The 17,078-nt window shown below is 44.2% G+C and overlaps 2 protein-coding genes across 2 annotated transcripts; both read left to right on the forward strand.

The window, feature by feature from the left end:
* Positions 1-662: 662 nt before the first annotated feature.
* Positions 663-7,122, forward strand: LOC146548146 (NLR family CARD domain-containing protein 3-like). Its single transcript, XM_085265813.1, has 2 exons — positions 663-936; positions 5,348-7,122. Exons 1-2 carry the CDS (start codon positions 663-665, stop codon positions 7,120-7,122), a joined length of 2,049 nt encoding a protein of 682 aa, XP_085121939.1.
* Positions 7,123-12,801: 5,679 nt separating this feature from the next.
* On the forward strand, positions 12,802-16,570 carry LOC146548147 (uncharacterized). Its single transcript, XM_085263953.1, has 2 exons — positions 12,802-13,182; positions 13,312-16,570. The coding sequence occupies exon 2, from the start codon at positions 14,357-14,359 to the stop codon at positions 16,568-16,570; it is 2,214 nt and encodes a 737-aa protein (XP_085120079.1). The 5' UTR covers positions 12,802-13,182; positions 13,312-14,356.
* The last annotated feature ends 508 nt before the right edge of the window (positions 16,571-17,078 follow it).

A 17,078-nucleotide genomic window follows, 5' to 3' on the forward strand; every position in this document is an offset into this window, starting at 1 on the left:
GCGTTGGTAATGAGCGATACAGCAGCTGTATCGATCACGTGACTTTTTCTTAAAGCGACACACGCACCGATACAGGTTTCGCTCTGTGAGCTTGATACAAGCGTCGGTGCATCAGTGTTGCTGGACCCATCACTACTATATAGTGATGTGTTGTGGTGCTTTGCTCCCACCCCTTGTGTTCCGTGTTTTCGTCTTCCCTTCGTGTAATTCTTCATATTCGTGTACTGTTAGTTTTCCCAGTTTAGGTTTTTGCTTAGTTTCCATGCTCACCTTCGCCATTTCTGTTTGTATCACCATGTGATGAATAAACTCACTTGCATCTGAGCTGCCTACATAAAGGGTCCTTTAATAATTTACACACGGCTCGCAAACCGTGACAAAAACACTGGAAAAATTGGGCTGTTCTAAAACGTTTGACGGGTAGTGTATATATTTAGTTTATATATTTTCTTTATTTATAATAGTTTGTTTTATATTGTAGCAAAGTGTTACTTGGATACTTCTCTATGTGCTTCTTCATGTGCAATTTTGTTGCATTCTGAGCCTTAGAAATTTATTGTGATGAACTGCTGTTAGAATCAAGTTAAATTCTGATAAATCAGACAATTACCTCTCCAGCTGTTGTTACAGTCTTTGTTTATCGGGTCCTTACAGGGTAAAAGATGACGACACCTAAAGAAATCCTTCTGGGGACTTTGAAGGATTTGGGACGTGATGACTTTGAAGAATTTAAGTGGCATCTGAAGAATGGGTCTGTAGAAGGTTTACCAGCAATCCCAGTGAGTGAACTGGAGAATGCAGAGAGGACGGACATAGTGGATCTGATGTTTGATACCTACTCTATCAACACTTTTGAAGTTGCTAAAAATCTTTTGGGGAGGATAAACAAGAATGATCTGTTGGAGAATTTAAATAAAACCATCCCAGAACCCACAGGTAAGTCAGGGAATGACTAAACAAAAAATACATAAACAATAAAAACCTTAGTTAACATTACACAGGTGCCATTAAAATCTATATAAATAATAAATCCAAAACACTTGCCAACACTTTCAGGAGTGAGAGACTGCAGAAAGCCAACAGTTTGTGTTTTATGCATCTGCACAAATAACCTCCTGTGTACACATGAATATCTGCTCTTTGGGTTGGTTTGATTAAAATGGGACCAGCAGCAGGTTTTCTGCCCATTTTACAGATTTATATTGTCAGATTGGTTTTAGAGCTGTTTTATCAACATAAATGAGGCGACAACAACAGTTTGGGACACGTCACAAATATGATCAAAGTGCTTTCTCTTAAATCTATTTACCAGTTGAAGGTAAAGTTAAAAAAAATGGCTGCCATTTCTTTCTGCTGTTTGGAGACCCAAACAAAAAAATGCCCACACAGTAAATGCTTTTTATTATGGTTGATAAACAGGACACTAAGGTGATTGGTCAAAGGTTGGAGGAAAGCCACAGTTCTCCTTATTTGACTGAAATCCACCATTTCAGCTCATGTTTTTTCTTCTGCAGCTTTCTGGGAGATTCCACTTCAGCCTTCTGCTGGCAACGCTCCCGTTACCAAGCTTCCCTTAGGCAGCATCATTAGAAGACATAGCATACATTTACACTGCTATGCAGATGACACCCAGCTCTATCTGTCCATGAAGTCAGATAACACACCAATTAAACTGCAGGAACGTCTTAAAGACATAAAGACCTGGATGGCCGCTAACTTTCTGCTTCTTAATTCAGATCAAACTGAGGTTATTGTACTCGGCCCTGAAAATCTTAGAAATATGGTATCTAAGCAGATTCTTACTCTGGATGGCATTACCTTGGCCTCCAGTAACGCTGTGAGGAACCTTGGAGTCATTTTTGACCAGGACATGTCCTTCAACGCACATATTAAACAAATATGCAAGACTGCTTTCTTCCATTTGTGCAACATCTCTAAAGTTAGAAATATCCTGTCTCAGAGTGACGCTGAAAAACTAGTTCTGTCATGGTCCTGGGTCGTTCAGCGTTTTGTTTCATTTTTGGTATCACCTTGTGTACTTTGTGTTAATTCTGATTTTGTATTAGTTCTTAGGTTGATCTCTACCTGTGTCTTTCCTCTGTGTTCTGTTCGTGTCCCCGAGTTTGTGTTGTAAAACAGTCTGTTTCCTGTTTTACTTTGAAGGTTTGTGTCTCGTCTTGTGAATTAGGATCAGCTGTGCTCCCCTCCTGTGTGTCATTCCCTCATTACCTTGTGTGTATTTATAGTATGTGTCTGCCTGTGTTCCTCGTTGTGTCGTCTGCATTACTGTGTTAATCAGTGTTACTACTCGTCTCTCTATCCAGCCTTCTTTGTGTCATCTCTGTGTATTCCCCGCTGTCCTTATGTTTTCAGGTTTGTCTGTTACAGTGGCAAAAGTATTCGGCCCCCTTGAACTTTTCCACATTTTGTCACATTACAGCCACAAACATGAATCAGTTTTATTTGAATTCCAGGTGAAAGACCAACACAAAGCGGTGTACACGTGAGAAGTGGAATGAGAATCATACATGACTCCAAACATTTTTTACAAATAAATAACTGCAAAGTGGGGTGTGCGTAATTATTCAGCCCCCTTTGGTCTGAGTGCAGTCAGTTGCACATAGACGTTGCCTGATGAGTGCTAATGACTAAATAGAGTGCACCTGTGTGTAATCGAACAAGGCCGAACAAGGAGAGTGCTGATCCGAAATGCAGCCAAGAGGCCCATGGTGACTCTGGACGAGCTGCAGAGATCTACAGCTCAGGTGGGGGAATCTGTCCATAGGACAATTATTAGTCGTGCACTGCACAAAGTTGGCCTTTATGGAAGAGTGGCAAGAAGAAAGCCATTGTTAACAGAAAACCATAAGAAGTCCCGTTTGCAGTTTGCCACAAGCCATGTGGGGGACACAGCAAACATGTGGAAGAAGCTGCTCTGGTCAGATGAGACCAAAATGGAACTTATTGTTCAAAATGCAAAACGCTATGTGTGGTGGAAAACTAACACTGCACATCACTCTGAACACACCATCCCCACTGTCAAATATGGTGGTGGCAGCATCATGCTCTGGGGGTGCTTCTCTTCAGCAGGGACAGGGAAGCTGGTCAGAGTTGATGGGAAGATGGATGGAGCCAAATACAGGGCAATCTAGGAAGAAAACCTCTTGGAGTCTGCAAAAGACTTGAGACTGGGGCGGAGGTTCACCTTCCAGCAGGACAACGACCCTGAACATAAAGCCAGGGCAACAATGGAATGGTTTAAAACAAAACATGTCCATGTGTTAGAACGGCCCAGTCAAAGTCCAGATCTAAATCCAATCCAGAATCTGTGGCAAGATCTGAAAACTGCTGTTCACAAACGCTGCCCATCTAATCTGCCTGAGCTGGAGCTGTTTTGCAAAGAAGAATGGGCAAGAATTTCAGTCTGTAGATGTGCAAAGCTGGTAGAGACAGACCCTAAAAGACTGGCAGCTGTAACTGCAGCAAAAGCTGGTTCTACAAAGTATTGACTCAGGGGGCTGAATAATTACGCACACCCCACTTTGCAGTTATTTATTTGTACAAAATGTTTGGAATGATGTATGATTTTCGTTCCACTTCTCACGTGTGCACCACTTTGTGTTGGTCTTTCACCTGGAATTCCACTAACATTGATTCATGTTTGTGGCTGTAATGTGACAAAATGTGGAAAAGTTCAAGGGGGCCGAATACTTTTGCAAGCCACTGTAGTTTTTCCAGTTTAGGTTTATGTTTAGTTCTGCCCTCACCTTGGTTTGTTCACTGTAAATAAAACCTCACTCGCATCTCCACCACTGTCTGCAACTTGGGTCCTCATTTAACTCCACCGCACGACTGCTGCCCCAGCCGTGACAAGTTTATGCATTTATTACGTCAAGGCTGGACGACTGTAATTCATTATTATCAGCAAGTCCTAAAAACTCGCTGAAAAGGCTTCAGTTAATCCAAAATGCTGCAGCAAGAGTCCTGACAGGGACTAGAAAGAGAGAGCAGATTTCTCCTGTATCGACTTCCTGTTAAATCCAGAATTGAATTCAAAATCCTGCTCCTCACATACAAGGTCTTAAATAATCAGGCCCCATCTTATCTTAATGACCTTGTAGTACCATATCCCCCTATTAGAGCACTTCGCTCTCGCTCTGCAGGCCTACTTGTTGTTCACAGAGTATTTAAAAGTAGAATGGGAGGCAGAGCCTTCAGTTTTCAGGACCCAAAAAGATAGTTGGGGTTTTTTCTGTTGTATTATTGTAGGTTCTTTATCTTACAATATAAAGCACATTGGGGTGACTGTTGTTGTTATTTGGAGGAATTAATAAAAAAAAACTTTTATACTTGAAATTCTTTCATTTATTCTACATATTTATTCATCACTGGCTCCATAGTGTTGTTTATGTAATATGTGAAATGTTGCTAGTATTGATTTGGTGCTGTATAAATAAACACAATTAAATCAAATGTGTCTCTATAAAACCTGCCCTCAGTTATAACCCAAGTGTCAGGGCTCAATGGCTCATGAAAAGGAATGGAGTCAAGCACAGAACCAAAAAACGGAGGCTGAGTGACTTTTAACAGAAATGTATTTTACTAGATTTCTTGACGGAGAAAGCTGAATCACGGCTAAATTCAACAGCAAGCGAGGTATTATGAGAAGTGCAGAGCTGAGGCCAGAACATAAGCTGAGGCAGGTCAAAGGAACAACAGGGGCAGAAACGGGCGAATAGAAACTATCCAGGTTTCACTGGAACAAAGGAGATAATAATCAGAGTGGTCCACAGTGTAGTGAATGAGTCCAAGATTTAAAAACTAAGAGGTGTTACGTGGCTGCAGGTGGAGATCAGCTGGAGGAGGAGATGAATTAAATCTGGGTACAGAGTGAGATGTGGGTGCACATGGAGGCAGGCAGGTGAGGATGGCAGTTTGCAAGAGTGAGTTTTCCCAGCAGTGGCAGGCCAGAATCCTGAGGCGTGACTTATGGCGAGAGTTGGAAGATGTATCCAGGTGCCGACTAGGGAACAGGAAAAGAGGGTTACGCGAAACAAGCTGAGGAGCACAAGACAAAATGTGAGGCAGAGAACTGACTGTGCTAAGCACACAATCTGGAGAAGGTTCATTGTGAGTGCTGCTCATAAATACTGCCGGAGTAATTGGCAACAGGTGAGGAGCACGGAGGAGTGAGGAGGGCTCCACCCAGGCGAGGAGAGCTGATGCTGTGGAAAGTTACTCAGACTCACTCGGATCATGACACCAAGAGTCCAGTGAACTGAACACATAACCACAGTAACCAGAATGCAGTTTTCTCATTTGTGTCATTTGCTGTTTATTCATGCAGAGATTCTCACTGAGTGTCAGCTCAAACTCAAGTCAGACCTGAAGCAGAAGTTCCAGTGTGTGCTCGAGGGGATTTCTACAACAGAAAACCCGACCCTCCTGAGTCAGATCTACACAGAGCTCTACATCACAGGGGGAGGGACTGCAGAGGTCAATGATGAACATGAGGTCAGACAGATTGAAACAGCATCCAGGAAACCAGACAGACCAGAAACAACCATCAGACAAGAAGACATCTTTAAACTCCCACCTGGAAGAGATAAACCAATCAGAACAGTGCTGACAATGGGAGTGGCTGGCATTGGGAAAACAGTCCTAACACAGAAGTTCACTCTGGACTGGGCTGAAGACAAAGCCAACCAGGACATCCAGTTCATGTTTCCATTCACTTTCAGAGAGCTGAATCTGCTGAAGGAGGACAAGTTCAGCTTGGTGGAACTTGTTCATCACTTCTTTACTGAAACCAAAAAAGCAGGAATCTACATCTTTGAAGACTTCCAGGTTGTGTTCATCTTTGATGGTCTGGATGAGTGTCGACCTCCTCTGGACTTCCACAAAACTGCAATCCTGACTGACCCTAGAAAGTCCACCTCAGTGGATGTGCTGCTGATAAACCTCATCAGGGGGAAACTGCTTCCCTCTGCTCGCCTCTGGATAACCACACGACCTGCAGCAGCCAATCAGATCCCTCCTGACTGTGTTGGCGTGGTGACAGAGGTCAGAGGGTTCACTGACCCACAGAAGGAGGAGTACTTCAGGAAGAGATTCGGAGATTCGGAGCAGGCCAGCAGCATCATCTCCCACATCAAGACATCACGAAGCCTCCACATCATGTGCCACATCCCAGTCTTCTGCTGGATCACTGCTACAGTTCTGGAGTTTGTCATGAAGAACAAAGAGAGCAAAGATCTGCCTAAGACTCTCACAGAGCTCTACCTACGCCTTGTGCTATTTCACCTAAAAACGAAGGACATCAAGTATGATGGAGGAGCTGAGACAGATTCATGCAGGAAGATCATTGAGTCTCTGGGAAAACTGGCCTTTGATCAGCTGCAGAAAGGAAACCTGATCTTCTATAAATCAGACCTGACAGAGTGTGGCATCGATATCAGAGCAGCCTCAGTGTACTCAGGAGTGTTCACACAGATCTTTAAAGCTGATGAGTGTCACATGTTCAACAACGTTGTTTACTGTTTCGTCCATCTGAGCATTCAGGAGTTCTTTGCTGCTCTTCATGTCTATCTGACCTTCATCAACTCTGGAGTCAACCTGCTTAAGAAACAATCTCCTCGCTTTAAAATCTTCCAGAAAACACTTACTGTAAAAGACTTCTACCAGAGTGCTGTGGACAAAGCCTTAGAGAGTCCAAATGGACACCTGGACTTGTTCCTCCGCTTCCTCCTGGGTCTTTCACTGCAGACCAATCAGGATCTTCTATGCATGCTGACACAGACAGGAAGTAGCTCACAGACCAATCAGGAAACAGTCCAGTACATCAAGAAGAAGCTCAGTGGGAAACTGTCTGCAGAGAAAAGCATCAACCTGTTCCACTGTCTGAATGAACTGGATGATCGTTCTCTAGTGGAGGAGATCCAACAGTCCCTGAGATCAGGACGTCTCTCCACAGATCAACTGTCTCCTGCTCAGTGGTCGGCTCTGGTCTTCATCTTACTGTCATCAGATCTGGATGAGTTCGACCTGGTGAAATACTCCCGTTCAGAGAAGGCATTGTTGAAGCTGCTGCCAGTGGTCAAAGCATCCAAGAAAGTGCTGTAAGTGAATCTATGAACAAATATGTTTAATAATGCTAGATGAATAAAAGAATATGTCTCCATTGTTATTCTTCCTCAGGCTGAGTTATTGTAAACTCTCAAAAAGAAGCTTTGAAGCTTTGTCTGAAATTCTCAGCTCCCCATCCAATCATCTGAGAGAGCTGGACCTGAGCTCGAACTACCTGCAGGATTCAGAATTGGATTTGCTGTGTGTTGGACTAAAGAGTCCTGACTGTAAACTTGAAACTCTCAGGTAAGGATACAGACTTTTTGACACTTTTTGACTCTTAAATCTGTAAGTTTATCTTGATGCGGACGTTCAAAGTCAGCACAATTTCCCTTTTAAGTTCCTGAGTTTATATTTTTGACTGTCAGGTTGTCTGGACAGATGTTTTTATTTTATTTTATTTTTTTTACTTGTCCCTAAAGTCAGAACTAAACCCACATGTAGATGACTTTCTGTTACTGGAGCAGCCTTCCTGAAGACAGCAGTGTGTTTTCATGCTTTTAAAGCCAAACTCACCTTTCAGACCTGGCTTTCATTTATTATCTATTTTTGTTTGTTTATTATATATTTATTTCTACTGTTTAACTACTGCTCACATCTTTTATCCTCCTTTTTAATTGTTCATTTCTTTTTACCCAGTGTTTCTATATTGCACTTTGTATTTGTCATCTATATTTACCATGCACTACTTTGCTCATTTATTGTTTGCTTTTAATGTTATTAAATTCTGGTTCTTTTGGTATTCTTTACGGCCAAAAAGACACGGCTCAAAAGTGGTCTTTTTACTATAAAAATGATCTTTATTTTACATATCCGGATATGGAGGTCTGAAGCACAAAACAGGAAGCCTAGTCATTTATATAGACGTCACACACACTTTACGTTTCGATCAAACACTCTGCTTACTTTCACTTTTCGCCGGAAAAACCATGTAATTTCCTGTCAGTCCTGTCGGCACAGAGTGTACTCAGAGTTGGGCCTTTCTTATAAAGCAATATAATCAGCATATAAGTATTTAAGATTATAAATTTAAACCTCAACAATGTTCTTACCTGGTCTCTGGTTTGTTTGTTTGTTTGTTTTGCTCAGTTCTGTTTTTCTGAGGTTTTTTAAGTTATTAAATTTGTAACTGTAGTGATTTGTGTGTGTGACAGAGAGGCACTGCTAGGGATTTTTGACACAAGTTGTTCTTGTAAAATCAGTCTGTGAAGGTTCTCAGACATCCAGGTCACCGTAGTGTAAGGAGCTTGGAAAGAAAAGTGTCTGGACTTCTTTAAGTTTCCTTGAAGATGTTTCACCTCTTATGAGAGAAGCGTCTTCAGTTCTAAGGGTCAAATGGTGGAGTGGGGCAGTCAGTGAAAGGGTAATGGTAGTGTCTCAGGGTTTGTATGTTTGGGGGGTTCAGAGGGAAAAGATGAATGCAGGTCTGGAGTTGGTGTGTGAGAGCAGGGAGTGAATTCAGCATCCTGACAGCCTGGATGAAGCTGTCTCTCAGTCTCCTGGTTCTGGCCCGCAGTCTCCTCCCTGATGGCAGCAGGTCCTGACAAGCATGTTGTCAGGACCTGGGGCTTTGCGTGTGTTGATCCTGGCAAGGGATCTCCACACATTGTCTGGGGATAGTGTCACCACCCGATCGTTTAGGGGGGGTGGAGTCTTCTGTGCTGGGGTGTCGTTCTGTGTCTCAAAGTGAGAGAAAATTTCACTTAGCTCTTACGGTAATGTGGTGGACCCGACAGCGGTCTGAGGAGTGGGCTTGTAGTCTGTGATGGTCTGTATTCCTTGCCACAGCCTCTGAGTGTCTCTGCTGTCACTGAAGCTTTGCAAAATCCTCCTGGAGCACTGCATTTCCACCTCTCTGATGCACATGACAGGTTTGCCCTTGATGTTGTTAGGCTCACCTCATCCCCAGCTTTCAAGGCTGCATTTCTCACCCTCAGGAGCATGTAGACCTCACCTGTGAGCCATGGTTTCTGATTGGCCCGGACAGTGGTCTCTATGACCTCATCGATGCCTTTTGAGATGTAGCCAATGACATTTTCTGTATATTCCTGCAGGTCTGTGGTGTTGTCATGTGTGGCGGCCTGTTTAAGGATCTCCCAGTCTGTGGTGGAAAAGCAGTATTGCAGGTCCTTCTGGCCACACACGTACCTGCTTACGAACTGGTTTAGTGACTTTGACCAGGGGCCTGTATGCTGGCATTAGCATAACAGTGATGTGATCAGAGGCACCAAAGTGGGTGGGGGGATTTGTAATCTCCTCTCTGGGTGGTGAAAACATTGTCCAAAGTGTAGTTTCCTTGTGTTGGAAATTCAATGTGTCTATGCAGTAGTAAACATAGGGGGTGTCCAAATTCATGGGCTGCATCCTCCTGAGGACGCATTTGTAGACCGATTACTTCACAGCGACACGATGAAGGCTGTCCAAATTCATAGACTCCTCCGAATGCAGCCGACCAATGCATCCTCCTTTTCCCCGAATTTAAAGGATGGGTCGGGTGTGTCCTTCGTGGCCCACCATATCCCAGAATTCATAGCGTGGCCCAGCCAATTCCACTTTCCGGCAATGGCGGTCGCTACTAAGTTTTTCATATTACTCTAATTACTCTTTGTGGGTCACAAAATAAACTTTTAACATATTTTCAGGCGAGAATGTAGCTGTGTAAACTTTAAATATCTGCTCAGTTTATCAAGATATCGCATATTTGCAAAAGTGCTCCGACGTTTCTGAGACGTCTGTTACCCACCAGCTCGATAGCTAGCCGAGAGCTCGAGGGTCAGTAGAGCCGCCGAGAACAGCAAACTCCCAGCACATCATGTTCAGATCACCGCGGTCTTTCGCTACTCAGGTTAAACGTAATATATAAGTGACTTAGACAAGCTAAAAATGTTATTGTTTGACTTTTGACGTAAATCAGTTTGGCTGAGATTAAAGTTATTAGATTAGATTAGACAAAATAAACTTTTACAGTGGCTTGCAAAAGTATTCGGCCCCCTTGAACTTTCCCACATTTTGTCACATTTTGCCACAAACATGAATCAATTTTATTGGAATTCCAGGTGAAAGACCAACACAAAGTGGTGTACACGTGAGAAGTGGAACGAGAATCATACATGACTCCAAACATTTTTTACAAATAAATAACTGCAAAGTGGGGTGTGTGTAATTATTCAGCCCCCTTTGGTCTGAGTGCAGTCAGTTGCCCATAGACGTTGCCTGATGAGTGCTAATGACTAAATAGAGTGCACCTGTGTGTAATCGAACAACGCCAAACAAGGAGAGCGCTGATCCGAAATGCAGCCAAGAGGCCCATGGTGACTCTGGACGAGCTGCAGAGATCTACAGCTCAGGTGGGGGAATCTGTCCATAGGACAACTGTTAGTGGTGCACTGCACAAAGTTGGCCTTTATGGCAGAGTGGCAAGAAGAAAGCCATTGTTAACAGAAAACCATAAGAAGTCCCGTTTGCAGTTTGCCACAAGCCATGTGGGGGACACAGCAAACATGTGGAAGAAGCTGCTCTGGTCAGATGAGACCAAAATGGAACTTTTTGTTCAAAATGCAAAACGCTATGTGTGGCGGAAAACTAACACTGCACATCACTCTGAACACACCATCCCCACTGTCAAATATGGTGGTGGCAGCATCATGCTCTGGGGGTGCTTCTCTTCAGCAGGGACAGGGAAGCTGGTCAGAGTTGATGGGAAGATGGATGGAGCCAAATACAGGGCAATCTTGGAAGAAACCCTCTTGGAGTCTGCAAAAGACTTGAGACTGGGGCGGAGGTTCACCTTCCAGCAGGACAACGACCCTAAACATAAAGCCAGGGCAACAATGGAATGGTTTAAAACAAAACATATCCATGTGTTAGACTGGCCCAGTCAAAGTCCAGATCTAAATCCAATCGAGAATCTGTGGCAAGATCTGAAAACTGCTGTTCACAAACGCTGCCCATCTAATCTGACTGAGCTGGAGCTGTTTTGCAAAGAAGAATGGGCAAAGATTTCAGTCTGTAGATGTGCAAAGCTGGTAGAGACAGACCCTAAAAGACTGGCAGCTGTAACTGCAGCAAAAGCTGGTTCTACAAAGTATTGACTCAGGGGCTGAATAATTACACACACCCCACTTTGCAGTTATTTATTTGTACAAAATGTTTGGAATAATGTATGATTTTTGTTCCACTTCTCACGTGTGCACCACTTTGTGTTGGTCTTTCACCTGGAATTCCAATAAAAAATGATTCGTGTTTGTGGCTGTAATGTGACAAAATGGGGAAAAGTTCAAGGGGACCGAATACTTTTGCAAGCCACTTTATTAATCCCCCGGGTGGTTTTCACACAGCTGAATAAACGTCAAACAGAAAACTGATTAAGCAGAAGTGTGAGATGGTCGAGAGTTTACTCCAGTGTCCTGTTATATTTTAGATAGCAAGGAGCAGACAGCTGAGTTTATTAAACTCCATCGAGACAGCGGTGATGCTAATCTGAAGGCTAGACCGTCCCATTTCATAGCCGTTTACTTCTGGCCTACCCGACCTTTGGAGGTATAGTTCTCATCACGCTGATTTATGTCCAAGTTTGATTCTAATTCCGACAGCGGTGATGTTAAAATGGGGTGTAACGTCATCATAGCAGCTTTGACTCAGAGTGATGCTGAAAAACTAGTTCATGCATTTATTACGTCCAGGCTGGACGACTGTAATTCATTATTATCAGGATGTCCAAAAAACTCGCTGAAAAGCCTTCAGCTAATCCAAAATGCTGCAGCAAGAGTCCTGACAGGGACTAGAAAGAGAGAGCAGATTTCTCCTGTTTTGGCTTCCCTTCATTGGCTTCCTGTTAAATCCAGAATTGAATTCAAAATCCTGCTCCTCACATACAAGGTCTTAAATAATCAGGCCCCATCTTATCTTAATGACCTTGTAGTACCATATCACCCTATTAGAGCACTTCGCTCTCGCTCTGCAGGCCTACTTGTTGTTCCTAGAGTATTTAAAAGTAGAATGGGAGGCAGAGCCTTCAGTTTTCAGGCCCCTCTTCTGTGGAACCAGCTTCCAGTTTGGATTCGGGAGACAGACACTATCTCTACTTTTAAGATTAGGCTTAAAACTTTCCTTTTTGCTAAAGCATATAGTTAGGGCTGGACCAGGTGACCCTGAATACTCCCTTAGTTATGCTGCAATAGATGTAGGCTGCCGGGGGATTCCCATGATGCATTGAGTTTTTCCTTTCCAGTCACCTTTCTCACTCACTATGTGTTAACAGACCTCTCTGCATTGAATCATATCTGTTATTAACCTCTGTCTCTCTTCCACAGCATGTCTTTTATCCTGTCTTCGTTCTCTCACCCCAACCAGCAGATGGCCGCCCCTCCCTGAGCCTGGTTCTGCCGGAGGTTTCATCCTGTTAAAAGGGAGTTTTTCCTTCCCACTGTCGCCAAAGTGCTTGCTCATAGGGGGTCATATGATTGTTGGGTTTTTCTCTGTATCTATGAAGCGCCTTGAGGCGACTTTTGTTGTGATTTGGCGCTATATAAATAAAATTGAATTGAATTGAATTGACTGGCAGCTGCAGTCACGGAGAAACTTGCGTATCTCTGTTCGGGAATAGCAGATAGAGGTAGGCTCTGAGAGGACGGCCAGCGTTTACGCTACGAAGACACGGCCGAGTGTTGAAGAAAATATAATCTGAATCAAACATTATTCAGCTTTAAATATTGTTCAGCTTTAAAGTTACTGTGCAACTGTGTAATAAAAATGTGTGCTCACGACTTTGGCCTTGAGAGCGATAAGAAGCGATCGCCTCATCCTGCAGGCGAAAGATATCTGCAAGCGAAGAACACCCAAGGCCGCTTTCCTTTTATGGAGTTGTTTTTCTGCTAATGCAGCACTTTCCTCACAACCCCCTCCTGTAAGTTTTAGAGAATATATACCCATCCTCACAGCAAATATTAGGAATCTCTTGATGTGAGCTGATTTGAGAAGTTGTCTCTGTCTCAATAAAAGTTCACTGATTCCCCATCTGCTGCAGGTGTCCGGTTGTCTTCATTCTCCGCCAGCCTGGTTAAGTCAATTCCTCCTTAACATCTAAAAGAACCTATTTAATGAAGGAAGACGGTTCACTTTGTGTTTAATATTATTCTATTGCTGTTGTTGTTTTTTTTATATCCTTCAATTGGCGTCACGGAACAGGATCCGCTCCAGGCCAAACTGGAACGGGGGGGAGGACATCAGCCGTGGTCTGAGTGAACGGAGTTTGGACAAAAGCTGTGTGCACACAAAAACAAGGTAAGCAGACCTTTTATTTCTGCTATATTGAACATTATAAAAATACTTAGTGTCCAAACTCCTAGTAATTCATAACCAAAATTGTCTGGCTTACTTAAGGCTTGCTGAGAATCAGACAAGTGAATAAGAGATAAGTGAATAAGAAATAAGTGAATAAAGATAAGAGTGAACTGAGGTCTGACCACGGTTGCGGCCGACGGGTCGCTCTCCGGTGTCGGATAAATACCTCAGCAGGTCTGGGACCTTGAAAGGGTTTATTAGTAACGCCTTTCTAAACAAATTAAAAGGTTAAAGGCCTTGAGAATATTTTTTAGTAATATTCTCTAAACTACAGAAGGGTTAGGAAGGCCCAGAGGACTTTATTAGAAAAGATCCTCTAAAACTTAAAAAAGAGAAGTACTGGTTGGAGTCCAAAAGGAGAGGTCCCTTTGATCAATAGGAGAAAACGGATCTCTTCTTAAAACCCCGATGATTTTAGTGTTTTAAATGTTTTGATGTTCTGTTTGATATTGGACACACATAAATACACGCTGAATGCTTGCTGTGGAACACTGGGCAGGACAGTTTGGTTCTCCGTGTTCACAGATTACACAATTAAAGGAACTAGGTTCCTCTTTTGGTTAAAATAATACACCACACATAGAATTTTTTTACACATTTATTACATACATAAGGAGGGTAATGAGTGACTGCAGGTAATGTATGAAGTGTGAATGAGACGTGTGAACAAGGTGACAACCAACTAGCACCCCTATCAGGAAGCTCTAGGCAAGGTTACCCGCCAGACTCCGGTTTGGTAGAAGCTTGGTAACACCTGAAGGGATATTTCAGTGCTGACTCACCTTTAAAGCAGCGCCCCAGCTGATTAGTGCCTAACAGAGGCAGAAACCCAGCTGGCCCAAATTCTCCTTTAAAATCAATAAAAGAACACTCCTCCATTGACAGTAAAATGGATGGAGAATTAGATCGACAAACTAATGATGATGGTTGGGGTCCCGGTGTTATTCTTAGCACATTGGGAGAACAATTAACATGTGTTGAGACAGTCATCAACTCCACACACCAGCCTAAAGAAGCAAAAAAGCAGAAAGAGTCATTGAGGAAAACAGCTGAAAGGTTAATGAAAGAAAAGGGAAAGAATGAGGGGAGTAGTGGTAATTGGGGAATAATTTGGCAGAATAAGGCTATGCAGGCAAAAGAGAAAGAGGAAGAAGCCAACTCAGCAGCAGCAGGTGCAGGTGTGATAAGCGGGGTGAGACACAGAAAGGAAGCAGATAAGCACGCAGGCCGCAAAGCTAAATTTAATCACTGGGTGTGTTTATGGGAAACTGCAAAACCACACATGAAGAAAAATAGGTCTCAGCCACCTCCCTATTCTGCCTCAGTCCAGACTCCTCCCTCGGCAGGCATATATCCGGTACTTAATATCTCTGGTGGAATAATGACTATTGGAGAAGAACCGCCCGTAGCTCCAACTCCCATAGATACCAAGCATTTTTGCCCAGGAAGCTCCTCTCTGTCGGCGACATCCTCAGCTAGTAGTAGAGCCCCCTCTTCCATGTCCCATTGTTCTGGAACCGGATCTGAGGGCCTAACTGACCCATTTGCGAGCGCACCATTTGCGGTTCGAATGAACAGACAGGAACCCACTGAACAACAATTAACTGATCTAGAAGCAGCATTACGCAGCTGCTTAAATGAACATAGGTCAGTGGTCCAGGTGAATAATCGTGTTGCGTCAGCCCCTCTTTCCCGGTCCAACCCCTTTGCCAGCACTCCTGTCGCTGTTAAGGGAGATCTGACCGCTACTGCAAAAACTGAGCCTGGCACTTCACCAAATGTCACAGTTACCATGTCTTTGGTGGGCCGTCAGGATCCGGAAACACAGATGAGTTTAGCCCACGTTTTTGCTGACACTGCTACCCCACCAGGCGGGGGAAAAACTGAGGATACTGATGATGAACTCAGTGACCTTAACAATACACCCCCCTCTACCCCTCACAGTTTAGGATATCAGACTAGATCTAAGGGCCCTGTGCCTCAGCCTCCAGGCATGTTTCCCCTGGTCCAGACTAAAGCGCAACGTAGACCAGTGTATCAACCTTATTCATTCGGAGATGTCCAGGCCCTAGTGGACAAACTCCCTGACATAATGGAGGGAGGGAATGCCTGGTTGGCTGGTTTGGATAAATACACAGCTGGACAGGACCTCGCACTGGGAGATTTTAGAGCTATTATAACTAGGTGCACATCCCGATCTCAGGCAGCGGACCTGGAACAAAATGCGGGTACTACCACGCATGAGAACGAGGTGCCACTAATGCAGGCCATGAGGTTTATTGGACCGGCCCTGCGCAAACAATTCCCACCCAAAAATCAAGGCACCTTACAGAAATTTAAATGGGAGGGAAAGCAAAATCCCACCCATTATCTAAATCAGGCTGTTGAAGACTGGGTGAACCATACAGGTCATCACCCCAGTAGGACTTGTTCACAGAGCATGTGGTTTAGAAGGGCGGTGCTGAGGGGCATTCCGGAGTCAGTAAGCCAGAAAATGGAGGATAATCCTGATTTGCAGGACTGTGACTTTGCAATCTGGAAGAAACATTTGATTTTTAATCTTAACAAAGTGCAGATTAAGTCTGATGATAAAGCGGAGAGCGTCGAAGATTTACAGTTGCAACTGTTGAAGGTTCAGCTGCAGAAAGCGAAAAACGACCTGGGTGGAAAAGGTGACAAGCCTAAAAAGCAGCTTGTGGCCGCTGCGGCTCCCCCTCCTGGTCCAGTTGCCCCTGATTTGTATCCGAACCCGTGGCCAGCTGATCCACAGCCCCCCCAGTATGGTGCTTATCACTCCCCGGCCCCTTATGGGCAGAGAGGTTCCCCATTTGGAGGAAACAGAGGTGGTTTCAGGGGAAGAGGTCAGATGGGAGGTGGTAGGGGAGCCCAGATGTATGTTTGTTTCCGGTGTGGACAACCTGGACACTGGGCTAAAGCGTGCCCTTTGAACCCGGCTGCTGGAAGAGGCAGGGGAGCCCGTGGTGGGCCCTATCAGCATCCTGGCCACAGAGGTGGACCTCGTGGTGCTTTAGTTGAAGTGCCCCCGGCCCCACAGATGCCTGTGATGGGGTGGGAGTACTACGAGGGTGGTCCCCAGCTATAGGACACCCCACAGACTGCCCAGGACAGTGAAGGGACAACGGCGGACCCTATGCTGTCCATAACTGTAGATAAAAGAAGAAGCAGCTTTTTAGTGGACACTGGAGCTACGTACTCCACCATTAAGGATGTTGCTCGTGAAAGACTTACTGACACAGTGATTACAGTGGTGGGCATATCTGGGGAACCTAAAACTCTGCCTTACACCGTGCCCCTCCCCACAACGGTTGGAGATCAGACTTTGTTACACAGCTATGTTTGTTCAAAACAGGCGCCTGTGAATTTACTGGGAAGAGACTTGTTGATTAAATTAGGAGCCACAATACTCTGCTCTTCACAAGGCCTAACTGTGACTCTCCCTACTGGTGTTGTGCTTCCCTGTTCTAACGGGCCAGAGGGAGGTGGTCAGTTTCTGCTGCAACCCTCCTCCTGTTTAGCGGACTCTGCTGACATCTACTGGGCATTATTGGAAGTTGAAACACCTGCTGAACCAGGAGTGTGGACTGCTTTTC

This window comes from Mchenga conophoros, linkage group LG23 (assembly GCF_057382185.1).
Source record: "Mchenga conophoros isolate Kocher_MC1m ecotype Shallow Benthic linkage group LG23, M_conophoros_male_GT1.1, whole genome shotgun sequence".
NCBI classification, from domain to species: Eukaryota; Metazoa; Chordata; class Actinopteri; order Cichliformes; family Cichlidae; genus Mchenga; species Mchenga conophoros.